This window comes from Nicotiana sylvestris, chromosome 2 (genome assembly GCF_000393655.2).
Source record: "Nicotiana sylvestris chromosome 2, ASM39365v2, whole genome shotgun sequence".
Lineage (NCBI taxonomy): Eukaryota > Viridiplantae > Streptophyta > Magnoliopsida > Solanales > Solanaceae > Nicotiana > Nicotiana sylvestris.
In genome coordinates this window covers 57099164-57119104 of record NC_091058.1, presented here as the reverse complement: position 1 = coordinate 57119104, position 19941 = coordinate 57099164, and the positions used below count along the sequence as shown (strand labels likewise).

The following is a 19941-nucleotide window of genomic DNA, read 5'->3' as shown; positions in this document are numbered from 1 at the left end:
TATATCATGAAAAGAAAGTACTTTTTTTGTTAAAATGAAAAAAAAACTTTTTTTATATCATGAAAAGAAAATACTCATTTGTTGAAATGAAAAGATTCTATCTATAACTTGAAAAGAAAGCACTATTAATAATATTTTTATTTAGGGTGGGGGAGAGGGTGGGGAGGGGTGTGGGGTGTGGGGGTGAGTTGGTGGGGATGGGGAATGGGAGGAAGGTTGGAAAAGAATTTTGAAAAATATTTTTCCTTCCCTTGATAGGGAAAATATTTTCCTCCAATTAGAGAAAAACGAGTTCATGAGAAAAATATTTTTCTCAAAACATTTAAGCCAACCAAATGTGAAAAAATTAAAAAATATTTTTCGAAAATATTTTCCTTCATACCAAATACACCCTCTATCTTTTCTTAGTTTTCCAATTGTTTCTCGACTTGCTTATACAAGGAGAAGAGAAAAAGCAAAACACATTGCAAGTAGAGCTGTCATAGCCCATAGGTTGAGGGTCATGACACAATTTGCTCAAATTTGTTTGATTGATTGGATAAAGATTAGTTACACTCACTGTTTGAGCAAATAAATACTAAATCAATTAATAAAAATTAATGGGGTGAATCCTAGTTGAACTTAATAAATTTCAGACCAAATAGAACGAGATTCTTGTGTAGAGGGATGAATGTAAAAGCACTAATTAGTGCGTTCAGTATACTATGATAGAAGAAAAATGCAATATCATAAATGTTCAAAGACTGCAAGAAATGATAATGGTTATAGCGTAAAGGAATTGTTACCCAACGATTGTGCGATTGGGTGTCTTTTCCTTCTGATGACGTGAAAAGGTATACCGATGATATGAATATGGAATCTCTGAGGTTTATGGATGAAGATCGAATAACATACGCTTGAATAAAGCGAATAAGATAATTCCTTCGTATCTCTCTCTCTTGACTTTACAATGTGTATTTTAGTTCTCAAAAGGCAGATCCCCCAATTATTCATTGTCTCTTCCTATTTATAAGGGACATTCCCCAAAAAACCCTAAAAAGTACAACACAGGAATATCCAAAGGAATATTCTTCATGTCTCTCTCTAAGTTCAAGTTACCGTTATTATTTCATCTCAGCTTCCCGCTTTTGGTCGTCGGCCTTTATCACAATGACCGCCGGTCGCTGTGTCGTGGTCGACCCTGTCCTATGTCTTGCTTGTCCATTACCAGGGTTGCCAAATTTGGACCTATACAATTAGTCCCTCCGCTTGTTGAGGTCGTAGCCCTGCACGTCCTTGATAAGCAGACAATGTTCATTTCCGTCGTGGGAGAATTGGCTACTAAATTACATGGGGTTGACCAGGATCGAGAGAGTGACGCATCCGGCAAAATCCTGATTAATGTGGTTATCAAGATGTGACGTCACTCCCACACGCGTCATCATTATGCATCTTCCCGAGATAACGTCTGAATGCTTGTCGCTTTGGTTTTAACGCTATTGGTGGTCTTCCGCTTTTATTCTCGCGCCATTTAGCCCTATAAATAGGTGAGGGTTTCATTTTTTTAGAAATTTTTTGCCATTTCCTTCCTTGTGTATACATTACTCTCCTTTGACCATCTTTCTCAATTCCCAGCTCTGTTCCTCTGATTGTTTTTCTTGTCCTCTCGTTCAGTCATCGTTCCTCCTTCCAAGTTTTACTAGTACACCCTCTATTATCAAGATGCCTCGAACCTCTCGTGCACAGGATGAAGTTTCCGACGTCACTCCGTTATCAGTGGCCCCTCCTTCCGGTGGCGAGGATATCGCGGCTGAGGAGGGTGACAGCTTCCCTACTGTAGAAGAAAAACTTCTCAGAAACCCTATGTCTCGAAACGATTTCCACAAGGAACCTGCTCCTTCTCCCATTTTGGTGATCTCTGAAACCGGGTCATCTCAGATAAATGAACTCCAGTCTACGTAAAATATTCCTCTTCATGTCGAGATGGTTTCGGCTGGGAGGGACATTGTGGAAGTCCACAGACTAGGGTATTGTGCTTTTTATGTGTATCCTTTCGTGATTGGTCATAACCTCCCTCTTCTTCCGCTGGCGGAGGAGTTATGTGGGTTTTACAAAGTTTGCCCGGCACAATTGTCTCCCTACTTGCATAAAATCTTTCTAGTACTGACGAAGTATGCGGAGTTGGCTGGGTGTGAGGTCAGCATTCACCACCTTTTACATTTATTTTCCCCGAGCTTTCTAGGGGTACCATAATACATTTGTGACATCATAGGACCAGGGGATTGGTGGTTGGAACGGATGACAGGGCGAGTCGGAATTATTTGCACAAGTAATTTTTTCATCAAAATCGAGCACATGGTGTCGGACCCCGTTGGATTTCCAGAGCAATGGAATCATAACCGTACGTGTTGGTGGTGTACGCTTGTTATCTACTTTTGCTCTCTCTGATTTTTATTCACCTGTGACTTTTCTGTACATCTGAGAGACATGCACCTTTTCTCGTCGTCGGTATTGAGGATTGGGTAGCTCGCTTACTACCTCACATAGTGAGGATTCGAGATTGGGCTGCTTTCCTCAAATGCTTTGGACCGAAGGTTCCTTCCGGTAAGTGTTTCTTTTGCCCCGGCCTTCGGCTGTATGTCATCGTTTATTGATATGATCTCTTTGTGGTGACAGGCCGACGGATTTCTAAAAAGAAGGCTCTAATCCCGGCATTTTGCTAGGACGTTGCATCGGTGGGGATGCAATTTACTTTAGTTGAGTCCGTCCGCGGAGGTCATACTCATACTAGACCAACAAGAGACCCTCCTCGGACGAGATCTCTTCTCGACATCCCTACCATCTCCTAGATGAATCTTCCAACGGGGATGAATCGCCGTCAAGAAAGAGGAGGAGGGTGGAGCTCGAGAAGGTCGTCGCCACCGATATTGAAAAGAGAAAAATTGTTGCTTCGAGAGTGGTATCCTTTCCTAGGTCATGCATGGGGGCCGTTTTTATGGCGGACACCATTTTGGCGGGGAGGTCCCCTAGGGCGGAAGAGGTATATCAAGGCAGGGGACCTGTACGATCTACTGAAGGTAGCGTGTCATCTACTACTGAAGGAGACGGAGCGTTGCACACGGAAGATGATTGTTCGGGCTCGAACATCGATCCCAAAGATGTGCGAGCTTTCTTTGAGCGACATACCTACGTGGAAGTGAGGAGGAAGGGTCTTAATAGACATGTGGTCATTCCTGTGGATTACGACCTTTTGGAAAACTCTGAGCAGGCAGCGTCGGCATTTTCCCCTTTGTGCGCTGCTTTCGAGAGCACGGCGTTTCAGACTATGAGTGACGTGGAGCTATCGTGAAGTATTTCCGGCATGGCTTTGCGGGTAAGCACATGCAGCCCGTGAGGCCTGCAGTTATGATCCTGGTACGCCCAGCGGGGATGACGTCGATGATGATGATGATGATGATGTGGACAGGCTCGCCTCCGATTCTTAGTATAACGAGGAGTATACTGTGGGGGATGACGCGGCGTAGGGCTGTTGTACTTACTTTGTTCTGCTTTGCTGTTTCTGTGAACTAACGCCATGATACCTATTGAGGTCGGAGAACCTAGCCTGAGATACTCCAACGAAAGCGGACCAAACAACGACGAGAACAGAAGACAAGACCTCGACGAGGTAGAAGAACGAAGAGACATGGCTTACGTAAGGATGGTAGTCCAATAACAACAAGCAGAAAGGTACTACAACAAGAAGGCCAAAATACAACCACTCAAAGTCGGAGACTATGTTCTCAAGGCCAAAACACAAGCAACCAAAGACCCAAAAGAAGGCAAACCGGGAACCAATTGGGACGGACCGTACAAAATCACAGCGGCAGCAAGAAAATGAGCATTCCAACTAGAAACAATGGAAGGAAAACTACTACAAAATAACTAGAATGTTGCCCACCTCAAATACTTCAACTTCTGAAAAAGGACGTCCCTCAAGTCGTACTCTTTTTCCCTCACTCAGATTTTGTCCCAATTGGGTTTTCCCGGGGAGGTTTTTAACGAGGCGACGGGGGGGACGTCTCAAAGTTCAAAGTATAATTCAGCGCCCCACCTACCGACGACCTCTCCAGGCCGAACGATGAAGGGACTAGATACATGGAAACTTCTCTAACATATGTATGAAATAGACATGTATAGTACTCCAACAAATGGAATAAAGCAGCATTTTGTACTCCATCAAGATATTCTCCAACAAAGTGAAATAAAGCAACATTTTATCCTCCATCGTTTTCTTTTGCATCTTAACATTTGACCTCGCTCGAATTACAACAAGTTAACTTTTCGATCCTAACTCGAAATAACACCTCTACGGTCAAAGGCCATCACAAAAAGAAAGCATTTGACCTTGCTCGAATTACAACAAGTTAACATTTTAACCCTACTCGAGATAACACATCTACGGACAAAGGACATTGCCAAAAGAAAACATTCAACCTCGCTCGAATTGCTTAACATTCGACCTCGCTCGAATGGCTTAACATTCAGCCTCGCTCGAATTGCTTAACATTCGACCTCGCTCGAATGGCTTAACATTTGACCTTGCTCGAATGGCTTGACATTCGACCTCACTCGAATTACTTAAACACTCGATCTCACCCGGATTATCAAGGACTACAATCGACCATGCCAAACCGACCATACACAAGCGGCGATAAAGCCAGCAACGAGCACGACCGAAGGGAAAGGCTAAGGGCGACTGTTTTTGGGAAGGTGGCCTCTAAGTACAAAGGGTACCGCACCAAGCATCACACATTGGCTTATGTCCTCACTCAAGACAACCGTTTTCAGCTATTTTGTGACAGGCTTAAGCAGAAGGAGAAAGAGTTAGCGTAGAAGGTTGAAGAGCTGAAAGAGCGGGATGAAGAGCTGATGACGTCTATTGGATGATGTAGTGAACTTGAGGCAGCCCTTAAGGCCAAAGAGGACAAGTTTGAAGTGAGCAAGGGGGTGATGGCCGAGAATGTCGACCTTCAGGCGTGGGTTGCCACCTTGACTGCTGAGCTTGGTCGAAGAGAGGTGGAGGTTGTCGATCTGAGGGGTGAACTGGGAGTTAAGGCTGATGAATTGGCTCGTGCTGAGAAGGGCAGGGTGACTGTTGTTTCTGAGGTAGTAGCTTTGGAAGATGCCCTTCGTGTTTGTAGGTCTAAGCATGACAATGAGGTAGAGACATCTGCGCTCAAGGTAGCAAGGTTGGAGGAACGGATCCAAGATCTAGAGGCAGAGTTGTCAGCGTTGAACAAACAGGTTGTTTCGCCGGTGCTTGTTTTTTGGAGTGGTGTGGTAGGCCCGTAATACATCTGGTAGCAACTCCGGCTATAGCCCTTTGGCTTCCTCAAGCTTTTTATTTAAGATATTCAATATGGTTTTGTTGGAGGATTCAACTTGACCGTTTACAGTGGGGTGATATGGCATGGAGAGCATTTGCTTGATGCACCATTTGTCGAAGAACTCAGTTGTATTTTTCCAGGTGAACTGGGGTCTGTTATCGCAACTGATCACTTTGGGGATGCCGAGGCGGCATATGATGTTCCTTCATATTAATGTGATGACTTCCTGTTCGCGTATTTGGGGAACGCACCTGCTTCCACCCATTTGGAAAAGTAGTCAGTTAAAACTAAAAGGAAATGTGTCTTACCTCACCCCACTGAGAGGGGTCCGACGATATCCATTCCCATTTGATGAACGGCCAAGGCGAGATGACAGAGTGGAGGTTTTCTCTCGCTTGATGTATCATAGGCACTTACTTTTGGCCCTGCGCATCTCTTGACATAATCTGCGGCTTCCTTTTTCATAGTGGGCCAGTAATATCCTGCCTGAATGAGGAATATGATAAGGGCTCGATTGCCTGCATAGGCACCACAGTGGCCTTCATGTACTTCTTCGAGCACACGCTTGGTCTGACTCGGCCCTAGACATTTGGCCAAGAGGCCCCTGAACGTTCTCTTGTATAGGTCGTGATTTATGATGTTGTACCTGACCGCTTGTATTCGAAGCTTTTTGGATTCCTTTTTGTCTTGCGGGAGTATTCCCTCCTGCAAATATGTCATGATGCTGTTGCGCTAGTCCCAAGTCAAATTTATGGAATGTACCTCGAGTTGGTCTATTGATGAGTGGAGGAGGGTGACCACATTTTCTTTAGTGATATTTTTGGTGGCAGCTGCTAGTTTGGTGAGACCGTCCGCCTCGATGTTTTGAGCTCGAGGTATCTGGTCGAGTCGGCATTCATCGAATTCCAGCAGTAGTTTGTGAATTTCTACCTGGTACTTTTGTAGGTTTTATTCTTTGATTTGGAAAGTCCTTGTGACTTGGTTGACGACGAGTTGTGAGTCACATCTGAGGACGTCGTGCTGCATACTTGAGAGCTAGCTTTAACCCTACAATTACGGCCTCATACTCGGCCTCAGTGTTAGTCATATCGGGGCATCGTATGGACTGGAGGATAACTTCCCCTATTGGGACCTCGAGTATGAGTCCCAGTCATGATCCTGACGCGTTGGATGCACCATCAATGTAAAGGAACCAGAGGTTGGATTGCCCAGGGGATGTACGAGAAGCTTCCTGCTCGACCTCGGGCATTATTTTGGCACTGAAATTGGTGACAAAGTCGGTGAGTACCTGCGATTTTATCGCTGTTCACGGCTGATATGTTATATCATGCTCACTTAGTTCGATGGCTCACTTGGCCAGTCTTCCCGACAATTCGGGTTTATGTAGGATGCTCCTTAGAGGGAAGGCCGTCACTACCGATATGGGGTGACATTGAAAATAGGTCTAAGCTTTCGTAAAGCTATAACCAATGCTAAGACCAACTTCTCGAGGTGGGGGTACCTCGTTTAGGCGTCGATCAATGTTTTGCTAATATAATAAATTGGAGATTGCATACCTTTGTTCTCGCAAACCAGCACCGCGCTTACCGTGACTTTCGAGATGGCCAAATATACTAGGAGGTGCTCGTCGGGCTCTGCTTTAGCGAGTAGTGGGGGCGAGGACAGGTACGTCTTTATTTCTCTCAAGGCATTGACACATTTTGAATTCCACTGGAGCCCGTTATCTATTTTTAGCATGTTGAAGAATTTGTGGCATCTGTCGAATGGCCGTGAGATGAATCTTGACAGAGCGGCTATGTGGCCAGCCAATTTTTGCACTTGTTTATTGCTGATCAATGTGAGCACGTGATTTTTGCTTCACGAAAACTACTCCCAAAGAAATCGAAAAATAAAACAAATTGCCTTTGGGTACAATTTTGAGAACTTTGCGTGATATTTTGGATAATTATTTTTGTCTGTGAATATTTAGTTTGTTTTAATTAATTAAAAATACAAAAATATATGTTGCATGCACATTTAAGATTTAATTGTGCACTTAGGAATTAATTGAACCATGTTTTGTTTTTAAGAGAAAGAAAATCACAAAATAATGTATTTTTTGCATTTTTAGCATTTCTTGTCCAAGTTATGTGATTTTATTTGATTGTGTGTGTTAATTGTTATTAAAAGTTAGTAGTACTTTTGTAAATTAATCTAGTCCTATAAGTTAATTTAGGATTTTTGGAATTTTAGTTTTATATTTAAGAAAAGAAAGGCAAAATAAAAGAGTGTTAAGTCATATTTGGGCCAAATCAATTTAAAGTCCAAACAATTTTTCTTCCCCTTTGAAATTGAAATCCGGCTACCCAGCCTATACCCCATCCCCGACCCGGCCTGTCCCATAGCCCAAACAACCACCCCCTTTCTTCATTTCATTTCCAAACCCCTAACAAAAAACCCTAAACCACCCCCCCCTCTTCTTCTTCTTCTCCAAACGACCCCTCCAGATCCCACGACCACGTCCATGGCTGCCCTCCTCCTCCTTCTTCGAACCAACGACCACCCCACTGCCACACGACCACCTCCCGTCGATAACCTATAGCCCAACAACCCTCCAGTCACGAGCTCCAGCCTTCTCCATCGACGTCCAAATATACCCAACGTCGTCACTCGTCAACCAGTCACCAACAGTCTGCCCTTCCAGCTCCACAGTCGTCGACCAGCGGCCTTCACAGAAACGACCAAACACTCCGTCAGTCATCATGCTTGAGCAGCCATGAAACTCTAGTTCAAAACCTTTAAAACCCTCCATTAAAAAAATGACTCATTTTTCAGTCCGCGAGTTCGAGTTTTCCGATAGGGTCTTGGTTCCAGATTTGCTCGAGTTTCTTGGAACATTAGCTTGAAGATTTTGTTCGTTATTTGCCTTTGCTGTACAGCTCTGCTCAAAGAGTTTTCTGTATTCAATCACTTGGGAAATCCATTTTTGGCAACAATGAAGGTCCATCTCCTTTTTCTTTTCATCTTGTCTTTTGGTTAAATTGATATCAATGAGCTGCGTGTTTCCATGATCGAACGTAGTGAGCAGCAGTACAAGTTCATGAATCTGTCGTTCTTCTTGCTTGTTTTAATTATCTTACCTCGTTCTAGTTTATATCTTTTCTTAGTTATGTTATGTTGTTTCTTTTCTTGTCGTTGTTCATCATTTCTTGCATATGAAGTCAGTTTGTTTTCATTCAGTATGTTGACAGTGTTCATTTGTTCTTGTTTAGGTTTAATCTAGAAGTGTGTTAGTTTAATCACTGAATCTTTATTTTGATGATATTTGGTCTGAATTGAGTTTCAGGCTTAAATTGTGATTTGAGTTTGATGAATCTTAATGTCATTGATTGGGAGTTAGTTTCATGTGTTTAATTAGTCAATTGTTAGGATTTCTTACTTAGGATTGGATATAGCTGATAGGGTAGAATGGTAATTTCAATAGTTTCAGGGGTATTTTGGGATTTAAAGTTTTAAAAATGATTAATTTGAGTGCTCTGTCTACTAAGCACTAATAATATTATAATAAGACATTGTATAATACATAGTGGGGGAATAGACATTTGCTAGTGGGGAACAAGACATTGGCTAGTGGGGAACAAGGCATGCAAGTGTGGGTAACAAGGCATGCAAATGTGGGGAGCAAAACATAATGGTATGAAAAGCTTAAAAATGATTGATTAAAATATGTTGCCCATACCTCTTCTTGAGTTATAAATAGGGTCATTTCAAGAGAGAAAAGAGGGCTGGTTTTTGGAGGAGAAAGAAAATCGGTTCTCTTTCAGTTTTTTTAGAGAGTCTAGGCTGGATTTTTAACATTTAAAAGTTAAGTAATTTGAGAGTAAAAAACAGGCTGGTTTTTAATCCAAAAGGTTCAGTGTTTGGAGAGCTAAGAAACTGAAAAGTGGGTCTTTTCTTTTACTATTGAATATCAGAACTAGTACTGTTGCTGTTTCATTGGTGTTGCTGTTTGGTATTTCTGGGGTTTCAATTGGTTCTTCCTGAGTTTGCTATTGGTTATTGGCTATTGTTTTCATTGGGTGTTGCTGGAACTCTGCTGGTTCCTTCCTTTTTAATCTTTCACTGGGTTGTTCTGTCACTGCATTGCTGTGTTATTACTGTTGCTGACTGCTCCTTCATCTTCTTGTATTTCCATTATCCAGGTACACGTTCTAAAGCTCTCAAATTTAATGGAAAGCAAATAAAGAGTTGTTGGAATGGATTTATGAATTTCCCCTATTTCTTTGTGTTTAATTTGATGTATAAGCAGTAGTTCACTTGATATTGCATAGTATGTATTGGAATGACTTTGGAATGCATAAGCTGGACTGATTAAATCTATTTCTACAAACATGGAATATCAATTGTACTTAATCTAAGTTGGTGATTACTAGTTATGAAATATACTATATTTAATTCTTTTTTTCAGTAGTCGTGAAATAGTTTCAAATAGTTTATGTCACAAAACGGGTTCAAATAGTTTATGGAAATTAACATGTTGGTTTAATAGGTCTAATTCTTAAATTGTGAGTTCACTTGAGTAAATAACATCATTTTAAATAACAATATAAATAATGTTAGTGATTAATGTCAGCTTGATGTCAGTTTTTAAGCATTGATGCATTTTTCAACAAATCGTAAAAAGAGCTCTAAAATGGCTTTGTATTCCACTTAGTTAATTCCAATAATCCAATTCATATAATAAAGCTAAAGTTGAACTGGATCGAAATGGTAGCTGGTTTGTTAATATTTACAATGACAGGCGGCGGATCTTAAGTTAGGCAGCGGGTTCAAACTAGAAGGTGTTTCCTTTTGTTTGAACCCGAACTTGAACTTGAAGCCCGAATTTTTAATGCTAATTGATTAAGATTTTTCTTTATTCTTAGAGACAAATAAATAGAAAATCATAGTCGCTTTAGGATATCCTTGAATAAAAATGAGATGAGCCTCGTCAAATAAAAAATACAAAAATTGCGGGGCCTTCAATAAATATTTGTTTTAAAATACTTAGACTTAGGGATGGGCCGTTTAGCGAATTTTACGGCCTTCTCCAAAAGATAATAACACGCAAGTCACTTCCGGTGCGCTTTAAATAATTTACTCTCTTAAATTCGGGTGCACATTTATGTGACCCAAATCCAAATCTCCACGAAGTCGAAATGTGTCGCTAATCACGGATATATTGATTGTGACGTGGTTCGAGATGCATTTCCACGACGTTGCAAATTCATTTTAAAAATAATGAATGATACGAGCCTCGACAAACAAAAAATACACAAGTTGCGGGGCCCTCTATATGTGTTAGTAAAATTACTTAGACTTCGGGATGGGCCGTTTAGCAAATTTCACGACCCTACCCAAAATAATGATACGCTAGTCGCTTTAAGCGCGTATTTAATAATATTATCTTCTTAAACTCGGGTGCACATTTATGTGACCCAAATCCAAATATCAACAGAGTTGAAATGTGTCAATAACCACGGGTGCATTGATGTGATGTGGTTCGAGATGTATTTTCACGATGTTGCAATTCTCGGTAAAAATAATAATAATAAAAGCGGTAAACAGTTAAAAATTTGCACATAGGTTCAATATGTATTAAAATCAGATAAATAAGCCGAATATGACAGTTGAGCGACCATGCTAGAACCACAGAACTCGGGAATGCCTAACACCTTCTCCCTGGTTAACAGAATTCCTTACTCGGATTTCTGGTTCGCGAACTGTAATACAGAGTCAATCTTTTCCTCGATTCGGGATTCAACCGGTGACTTGGGACACCATAAATCTCCCAAGTGGCAACTCTGAATCTTTAAATAAAATCCCGTTTCGATTGTCCTTTAATTGGAAAAACTCCCCCTGCGCCTTTGCGGGTGCGGGTGAAAAAGGAGGTGTGACATCTCTGGCGACTCTGCTGGGGAACGAACCCAGAATCTCTGGTTCAGGGTTCAGAATTCGAGATTAGATAAATTGTTATATTTGGCTTTGTTTATTATCAGATTTTTACATGTTTGGGCCAAATGTGCTAAATGCTGCTTTTACCGCTTTGATATTATCTGAACTATATATAAACTGTGCTAAAACCCTTCTCTTCTTACCTCCGGGGATGTGCTTACTGGTTAAGACTCCCTATTCTGTTAGTGTCATACCTTGAAATAAGAAAGAGGCCGGACAAGTTACAAAGCCGGACGATCTCGCGGGTCCCCGGTACGTAGCCCCCTCCTCGACTCAAGTTGTCCGCTCGGGTACACAGTCTAGAACAAATACCCAGGTTATGAACCTAGAATAACTCAGCTTCATGCCGGATCCCTAGTAGGAACGTTTGTTTGCATCATGTGCATTTAACTTTGGAGGCTCAACACAGGGGTTGGGTCTGTCTAGGACAAGTGTACCAAAATGACAAAAGACCATCCTGATGCATCCAACTTGCTACCTGTGCATTTGTTTGCTTCGGACTTGCATATTGACCGGCTTTTGAATACTTTGAGGAAAGAGAGATAGAGGTAGTTAATCGCCTGTTTCGAAAAAAATTAATGTCCAAATAGCGTCGAAACTCTGTCGAATTTTTGAAAAAAAAAGTCTTGTTTATGAAAAATGGTTTCATTTGCCATCGAAAAGAGTCTTGTTTTCAAAAGAAGTTTGTTTTATCTACCCGAATTACGCCTGTTTGATTCTCACAGGGTGCGGGATACATAGGCAACCCTCATCGGTTCCAACCTCCCCTTTTGCAAAAATAGCCAAAAATGTCAAATTTTAATTGTCAACATAAATAAGTTGGGTGATGCCGTTTTTGGCACGAATAGCCGAATGTTCCCGAAAGGGATGCCGCAAGGCTGACTTTGCATAAACGGCCACATTTAGTCATTTTTGGATTTTTGACCGGTTGACTCACCCAGCTTTAAAATCTTCGTTCCCGAAGTGCTGAAAAGTCGTGTGCGAAACCGGATCTTCCTTCTAATCTGTGAAAAATTAAAAAATAGTCAATTTGTTGAGTCAAATAAATTTTATGTCTTAATCACCTTAATAAATGTGCAGGATAAGCATGATGCAAAATGAACCTTTTTCAATAATGACTAAAATCTCTTTCAAGTTACGGCTATGGTGGGATGATTTAGGTGGTAAAGGGAAGATGAGGTCAAGAAATATCTAAAAGGTCTTACGGGTTTATTGGAAATCCAGCCTCGAGGGGATATCATAAGAGCTTTGGTCACCTGCTGGGACCCGACACACAATGTCTTCCACTTCTCTGATTTTGAACTCACACCGACTTTGGAGGAAATAGCAGGGTACATCGGAAATGTTGAGGTTCCGTTAAGGCAAAAATACCTGGTTGCTCCAAGAGCTATCACTGTGCATCGATTTTTAGATTCATTAAAGATACCCAGGACGGTCCATAACCCAGATTTAGCCGCAGGTTTTTGTAATCTGCGCTTCATATACGACAGATACGGTCATGTCGGAGGATTCAACAACCCGGGTAACAAGTTATGCAGCAAAAGTAACCGTCAGAAATGGGACGAGCATAGACGAGTGGCTTTTATGATAACCTTTTTGGGCCTTTTGGTATTTCCAAGGAAAGACGGAAACATTGATCTGAAAATAGCCGGGGTCGTCAGTACCTTGCTCACTCAAGATAAAAGCACTCTTGCGCCTATGATAGTATCTGATATCTTCCGAGCTCTCACAGCCTGCAAAGCCAGAGGGAACTTTTTCGAGGGGTGTAACTTGTTGCTACAAATATGGATGACTGAGCATCTCTGCCACCGTTCCCAGCTCTTGAGTTATGGATCCTCGAAGAAAACTTGCATAGAAGAGTTCTACACAAGAATCAAGGGGGTCAGTCTACCCGAGGGAGTTACGGCGTGGACATCATTCTTTCGGGCCCTCAACGCCAGCCAAATACAGTGGACACTAGGATGGTTGCCCGTTGACGAGGTCATCCATATGCTGGCAGCTAGGACCCACTTCCTATTGATGGGGCTCAAGAGCATTCAGCCTTACGCGCCATATCGAGTTTTGAGACAACTTGAGAGATGCCAAACAGTGCCACAGGAGGAAGATCTTAGTACTCAAGTAATTGAGATTAACCCTGACGGACAGTTCCCTGAAGCAAGAGTCTGTCAGACCTAGAGTGAATACAAATATTTAAAAGCAGATACATGCGTGTAGGATCGGGCCAAAGGCGAAGTGGCGCCAGGATACCTTGCTTGGTACAAGAGAGAACTTGAGCATGAAAGGCCGGCTAAAAGACCCCATATCCAGGAATTCGTCAAGGCGTCGCAAGAACAGTGGGATTGGTTGGCTAAAGAGCACGAGTACAGGGTTACTATAGGCAAGTTGGAGAGGCAAGTTATAGATTTGAAATTTAAGAAAGATTTGCATATCGCTGCAGATGAGGAAGAAAAGAGAAAACTAGCTCAAGAAAATGAGGCACTGAAAGCCCAAATCCAACAAATGAGGAGAGATGCTGACAAACAACAAAGGAGTCGGTCGGATGAGCGGTTAATAAAAGGGTTGAAAAAGGAAATCGGTGAGTGCCGAGATGATTTGAAGAAATCTAAGGATACCATAGCACGACTCCAGGCACAATGGGCAAAGAGAACGAAAGAGCGCACTCAGTACTTACAGCAGGCAAGGAAAGATCATGAAAAGACCATTGTCAGTCTAAAAAGGAAGGTGATCAACCTTGAGAGCGAGACGGCTAAACAAGCCAAGGCTTTTGAAACCGAGAGTAAACACTGCTATAATCTGATGGCCTCAATGGAAGATGAAATACAGCAGTTACGAAAACAACATCTGCATGATTCTCGGGTTTTGAAGGCTAGAGGGGATCAGATAGAACGCCTACTCCTAGAGAAAGACCGAACCAGGAACAAGATTCTGACTATCGCACGTGCTGTCACCAGGAAATGTTGGGAATGTGAAAACATGACCCGTACTACCTTCTTCTCGGCGGTGATGATATTTGTGAAGCAAATCATGTATGAATTGGAACAGCTGGAAAGGAACCTTACACCTAAACCCTCGGCGAGGCCGAACGACGCCCCGCGGGTGCCGAAATTCAAAACTCTGAAACATTCATAGTTTTATTCTGTATTTTCCTTGTCTTCAGAGTCTGTTGTCCGTCGGAGTTTGTATTTCCCTTTTTGGCATAAAGTCTGTAGTCTGTATCAAGTCTGTCAATTTCCTTTCAAAAATGTTTTGCCTTGTAATAAAACGTTTTGCTAGTAAAGGTTGAAAAATCCAAAAATGGTGTCTTTATTTTCCGCACTTGTGGCAGAACTACGCACGGTTGATTCATGCTGGGACATGATACGTAGGCAATCCACATAAGATTCGACCACTGTAAGCACATGATTTTTTGCCCTATATGAGAATTACTCCCAAAAAATTCAAAAATAAAATGATTTTTCTTTGGTGTGCAATTTTGTGATATTTTGAATAATTATTTGTATTTGTCTGTGCGTGTTTATTTGCTAAATTAATAAAAAATACAAAAATATGTCGCATTTTGCATGTAGGATTTAATTCTACAATTGTTAGTAATTAAATTTGTTTTACAAAAATTAAAAATTACAAAAATAGGCATCGTTTGCATTTTTAGCATTTAATGTCCAAATATACAATTTTATGCTTAATTAATACTTAATTGTGCGTTAATTGTTATTGGGAGTTAATTTGCGCTTTTATAACTTAATTTAGTTCTTAATAATAGTTTAAGTATTTTTATAATTTAGTTTTAGAAAAAATAAAAGAAGAAAAGAGAGCGAAAATATAAAGAAAGTCGGAATTAGGCCTCTTCTTCAATTTCAAGCCATAGGCCCAAAAAATGGCCCAATCTTCCCTACGACCCAGTCCATTTCGAACTGGGTCGACCCAGTCCATAACCCAACTCCCCCTCTTCATTTTCATTTTTTCATTTTTACAAAACAAAAACAAAACAAAACAAAAGACAAAAACCAAAAACCCTAAAAAACCTAAAAAACACATCCGCCCCCCTCCCTTTGCTTCTTCTTCTCCAAGCTTTCCTCACACCCATCCATGGCTACCTCCCATAGCTTCGCCTGTCGTCCACCACCCATCACGAGACCACCGCGAAACCACCAGTCCGACTCCCTCCCGGACACTCCCTCCATGGCTGCCCCTCTCCCAAACCTTCATCCCAAGCCTTGGCCAACCATGGATGCCTCCCCATACACAACACGCACACACGTAGCAGCCCATCCATGGCTGCTGCTTCTTCGTCCTCCTCGTCGCACAACTCTCAATGGCCAGTCGACGCTCGTCGAGGCTCGTCGACGCTGCTCCTCCTCCTAGCTCCATAAACCAGTCGTAAAATCATCTACAGTTGCACGAAAATGTTGGCTCAAACTCGTCGCTTCATTTTCCTCACCCTCGTCGGAACTCGAGCAGCCGCTGCTGCGTTGTCCAAACTCAGTCACGTCCAAACAACCCCGTCGCGGCCAGCTGCTCCTGTTCTGCGAGCTTCATTTTCTCCGAGCTTCATCTGCTCCGAGCTGCTGCTTCGTTCCGTCGAGTTCGTCGTCATTTGGTCGAAGCTTCATCTTCTCCGAGCTGCTGCCTCACTTCATCTTTTTCATGCAAACAAACCAAACGCACCCAGCTGCTTTTGTTCTGCTCGCTGCTACCCGCACCCTTAAGTCGGCGTTGCTTCTTAGATGTGTTCGTCGTCGTTTGGTCGAGTTTTGGTCGAGGCTCGTCGAAACAGTCCGTACATATTTCGTGTCGATCCGGTTAGTAGATTTTGAGTTTTATTTTGTCCGTATTTTGTTTTGATATTTTCGAATCTAAAATCGGCAAATATTTGTTTTGTTCATGTCTATGGTTAGATATTTGATGTTTTGTTTTGTTCATGTTCATGTGTTGTTGTTAAATTAATTATCAGATTAATTCGTTGGTTTTCATGTTTGAATTATTGTTTAAGTGAACATGTGTTAGTTTAATGTTTGTTAGATTCAAATTGAAATTTAATTAATTATCTCTTCAATTTGTCTCATGTTGTTATGTATTTTCCAGAAATTAGTAATGTTGTTTGAATCATTGAATCTGTCATGTTTTGTTGCTTAAAATAGATTCATTCATGTTCATACTTTGTTTGGATGATCTTGAATCCGAATTTTGTATAGTTTGATTTCTTGTTTACCATTTATGATTATTTCTTGAATTGTTCTCATAATCTTGTTTAAAGTTTAATATAAGAATTGTTTGTTGTAATGTTGTTAGAATTGATTTTAAGTTCAATATGATTGAATTTAGAAATCTTCATACTTTGTTTGTTGTTGTTGTTGAATCCGAAAATAGGATTGTTTGTTGCTAAAATATTGTTCAATCAAATTTTAGTTGTTCTTTGTTGTTCAATTTGTGTTCATGTGATTTGTTGTTGAAATGTTGTTAAAATCGTGTTCATGTGATATTGTTGTTATGATGTTCATCCGTGTTCATATTGTTGTTAGAACATTGTTAGAAATTGATCATATTGTCTATATTTTGGTTAAGTTTGATTAATTGATGTGTTATAGCTGATGGGTAGTTTGGTAATTTGTAGTACGTTCAGGGGTAGTTTGGTAATTTCAGTAAGGTCGTGAGGGGTAGTTTAGGAATTGTACATTTTGTAAATTGTTTATTTGAAGCATGGGGGACAAAATGAAATGAGGTGGGTTGTGATATGATTATTTAATATAAAGGGGGGACAAGATTTAATTTAAAGGGGAATCTTGCATTATTTTAAATGAAGCATGGGGGACAAAATATAATGGGGTGGTGTGATATGTTTATTTAATGTAATGGGGATGAGTGGAAAGATAATGGGTTGGGTAGAGAAAAAGTATGGATTTTAATTAATTGAAAGGTTTATGGGATGAGTTATAAGATAAAGTCTTAAACACAAGACAAAAATACAGAGAGAACAGAAAAGATACGAGAAAAAATACAGACACAGATAGAGAAAAAAACGGACAGAGAATAGAAGAGAGAAAAATTCCGAAAAATATTTAAGCTTTCAAAATAAAAATAAAAGCTAAAAAATCTACTGCTTTCTTTCTTTGTTTGAAATTAGTATTAATGGTTGTTGTTTCATTTAAAGCTTAAAGCTTTTGTTTTTGGGATTACTACTCCACCGGTTTGTACTGGGTTGTTACTGTTGCTGGGCAGTTGTTGATGTTGTACTGTTATTACTGCCGCTGATTCTCATCTTCATTTTCTTGCTTCCAATATCAGGTACATATCTGTAAATTCATGTCATGAAAAGCTTCAACATGACATATTAATGAAGTTCGGGAATTATAATTCTGTTTTCCATTCGTTCAAGTTCATTAGTTTAAAATTTGGTTTTGTTTCAGTTGATTAATATAGTAGTATGTTTGTCGTGATGAATATAAGATAATTGTTACCTCTTAAAGTTCGTATAAGTGTTGTAATAATATCACCTATTTCGGAATTTTCATTAAGTGAAGTCATGATTGAATTATCAAGGTAGGGAACATGACATAAAATGGGTCATTAATTACATCCCGTAATATTGTTAGCTAAATGTAAAGTAGAATGGAAGTATCAAGAAATTACATTATTAGTATATCTTGTAAAAAATCTGATTTTGGTTTAGATTGATATAAGTTGTATGTTCATATATGGCATGATGATGAGTATATATATAATCATATATGGAAGGTGATTTGATATAGCTCGTTACGATGTTAGAGTGTTATGAATGTTTTAGACGGACAATTGTGTTGCATGTAAGGCAATTTTATTCAATCGATTTGTATAATAATTCCCTTTCTTATCAACTTGATGCCTATCTACCATCATAAACAAATTAATCAAACGATTATAACTTTGGATTAAAAAACAATTAATGTAGAAGGTGATTAGGTTTATAGATTATAACATTTTTTTTAGCATTCGCTTCAAATAGAACAATGAAAATTCTTCAAAAATATCACTTCCTTACATCCATTCTTTCCCAATTTTTATACGTAATTTGCATGTTGTCTATTTGGGTAGGCAAATATTGTATTCACTAAATGGTAGTATTAATCACACATTTATTTTTACTCCACAAATTCGAATGGTTTGAGGAATATAATTCATACGCGAAAAACATAAATTGCGACCAACGTCCAATAAATTGTAAATTCTTTTTAAGGAATTTAGAGACTAAAAGAATATTTATTTCTCATGATGTTCACATAAAAATACGTGGATATAATAAACAATTTGTAAACAAATTTATACTACCATCAAGAATATTTTTGTGATTAGGGATACGTTCGCGTAACCTAATTATATTTCTAAAGGCAATTCGGATTATGCGTTCGCGCAACTTCGATCGAATATTTAATAAAAGGGATTTCTCGGAGAATATCATTATTAATTTCATAAAAACCCGAGATGTGAGGTTCACTACTTAATTATACAAAAAGGGCGAATATTCTTGATTTTATTTAAAGCATAATTTCGAAAATAATTATTTTAATAAAAATATTATCTATATTATTGTGTACACGTGCGCGTGACACAACTCCGCATGTTTTAAAAAATATAATTTATAACACGAATATACGTACGCGTGATTCGATTCAAAGAAGGGACTTTAAATCTAAATAGAAGCGGTAACAATAAAATCATGCAATAAAAAATGTATTTAGCAAATCAAAATAATCAAGCCGAATATAACAGTTGAGCGACCGTGCTAGAACCACGGAACTCGGGAATGCCTAACACCTTCTCCCGGGTTAACAGAATTCCTTATCCGGATTTCTGGTGCGCAGACTGTTAAATAGACAGAGTCATATTCTTTTCCTCGATTCGGGATTAAAATAGGTGACTTGGGACACCCTAAATCTCCCAAGTGGCGACTCTGAAATAAAGAAATAAATCCCGTTTCGACTGTCCTTTAATTGGAAAAAACTCCCTTGCACCCTCTCGCGGGGCGGAAAAAGGAGGTGCGACAGCTCTGGCGACTATGCTGGGGATAAAACCCAGAACCACTGGTTCAGGGTTCAAGAATTCGAGCTTAAAATAATTGTTATAGTTGGCTTTATTTATTATCTGATTTTTTTACATGATATATGCCCAATGTGCTAAATGACACTTTTACCGCTTTAATATTATTTGAATTATGAATATATACAACTGCTACGAAACCCCCTTCTTTCTGAGTCTTCTAAATTTATGGTGCACACGTGCGCGTGACCCACCTTTCTGTTAAAGTCATACCAAATAAGACGAAGTTGGGACAAGTAACTAGGCCGGGTAGACTTTCGTGCTCCCGGTACGTTGCCCCCGCTTCGGCTCAAACTGTCCGTTTGGGTAAGCCAGGGCTAGATCAATATGCCTCAGGTTTTTTCACTTAGAATAACTCAGCTTCATGCCGGATCCCTAGTAGGAGCGATTGTTTGCATCACGTGCATTTGACTTTGGAGACTCAACACAGGGGTTGGGTCTGTCTAGGACAGGTGTACCAAAAAAAATGACCATCCTGATGCATCTTACTTGCTGCTACTTGCGCATTTATTTGATCCGGATTTGTGTGTTGACTGACTTTTGAATATCA

At 40.1% G+C, this 19941-nt stretch overlaps 1 protein-coding gene across 1 annotated transcript in view; it reads left to right on the top strand.

Annotated features, from left to right (window-relative positions):
* The first annotated feature begins 4644 nt into the window (after window positions 1-4644).
* Window positions 4645-19941, top strand: part of LOC138884944 (uncharacterized) — a 39654-nt gene continuing 24357 nt past the window's right edge. Inside the window, exons 1-3 of the mRNA XM_070165822.1 lie at window positions 4645-4844; window positions 4914-5296; window positions 13759-14097. Coding sequence (XP_070021923.1) covers window positions 4645-4844; window positions 4914-5296; window positions 13759-14097 — 922 coding nt within the window. The remainder of the gene's footprint in view (window positions 4845-4913; window positions 5297-13758; window positions 14098-19941) is intronic.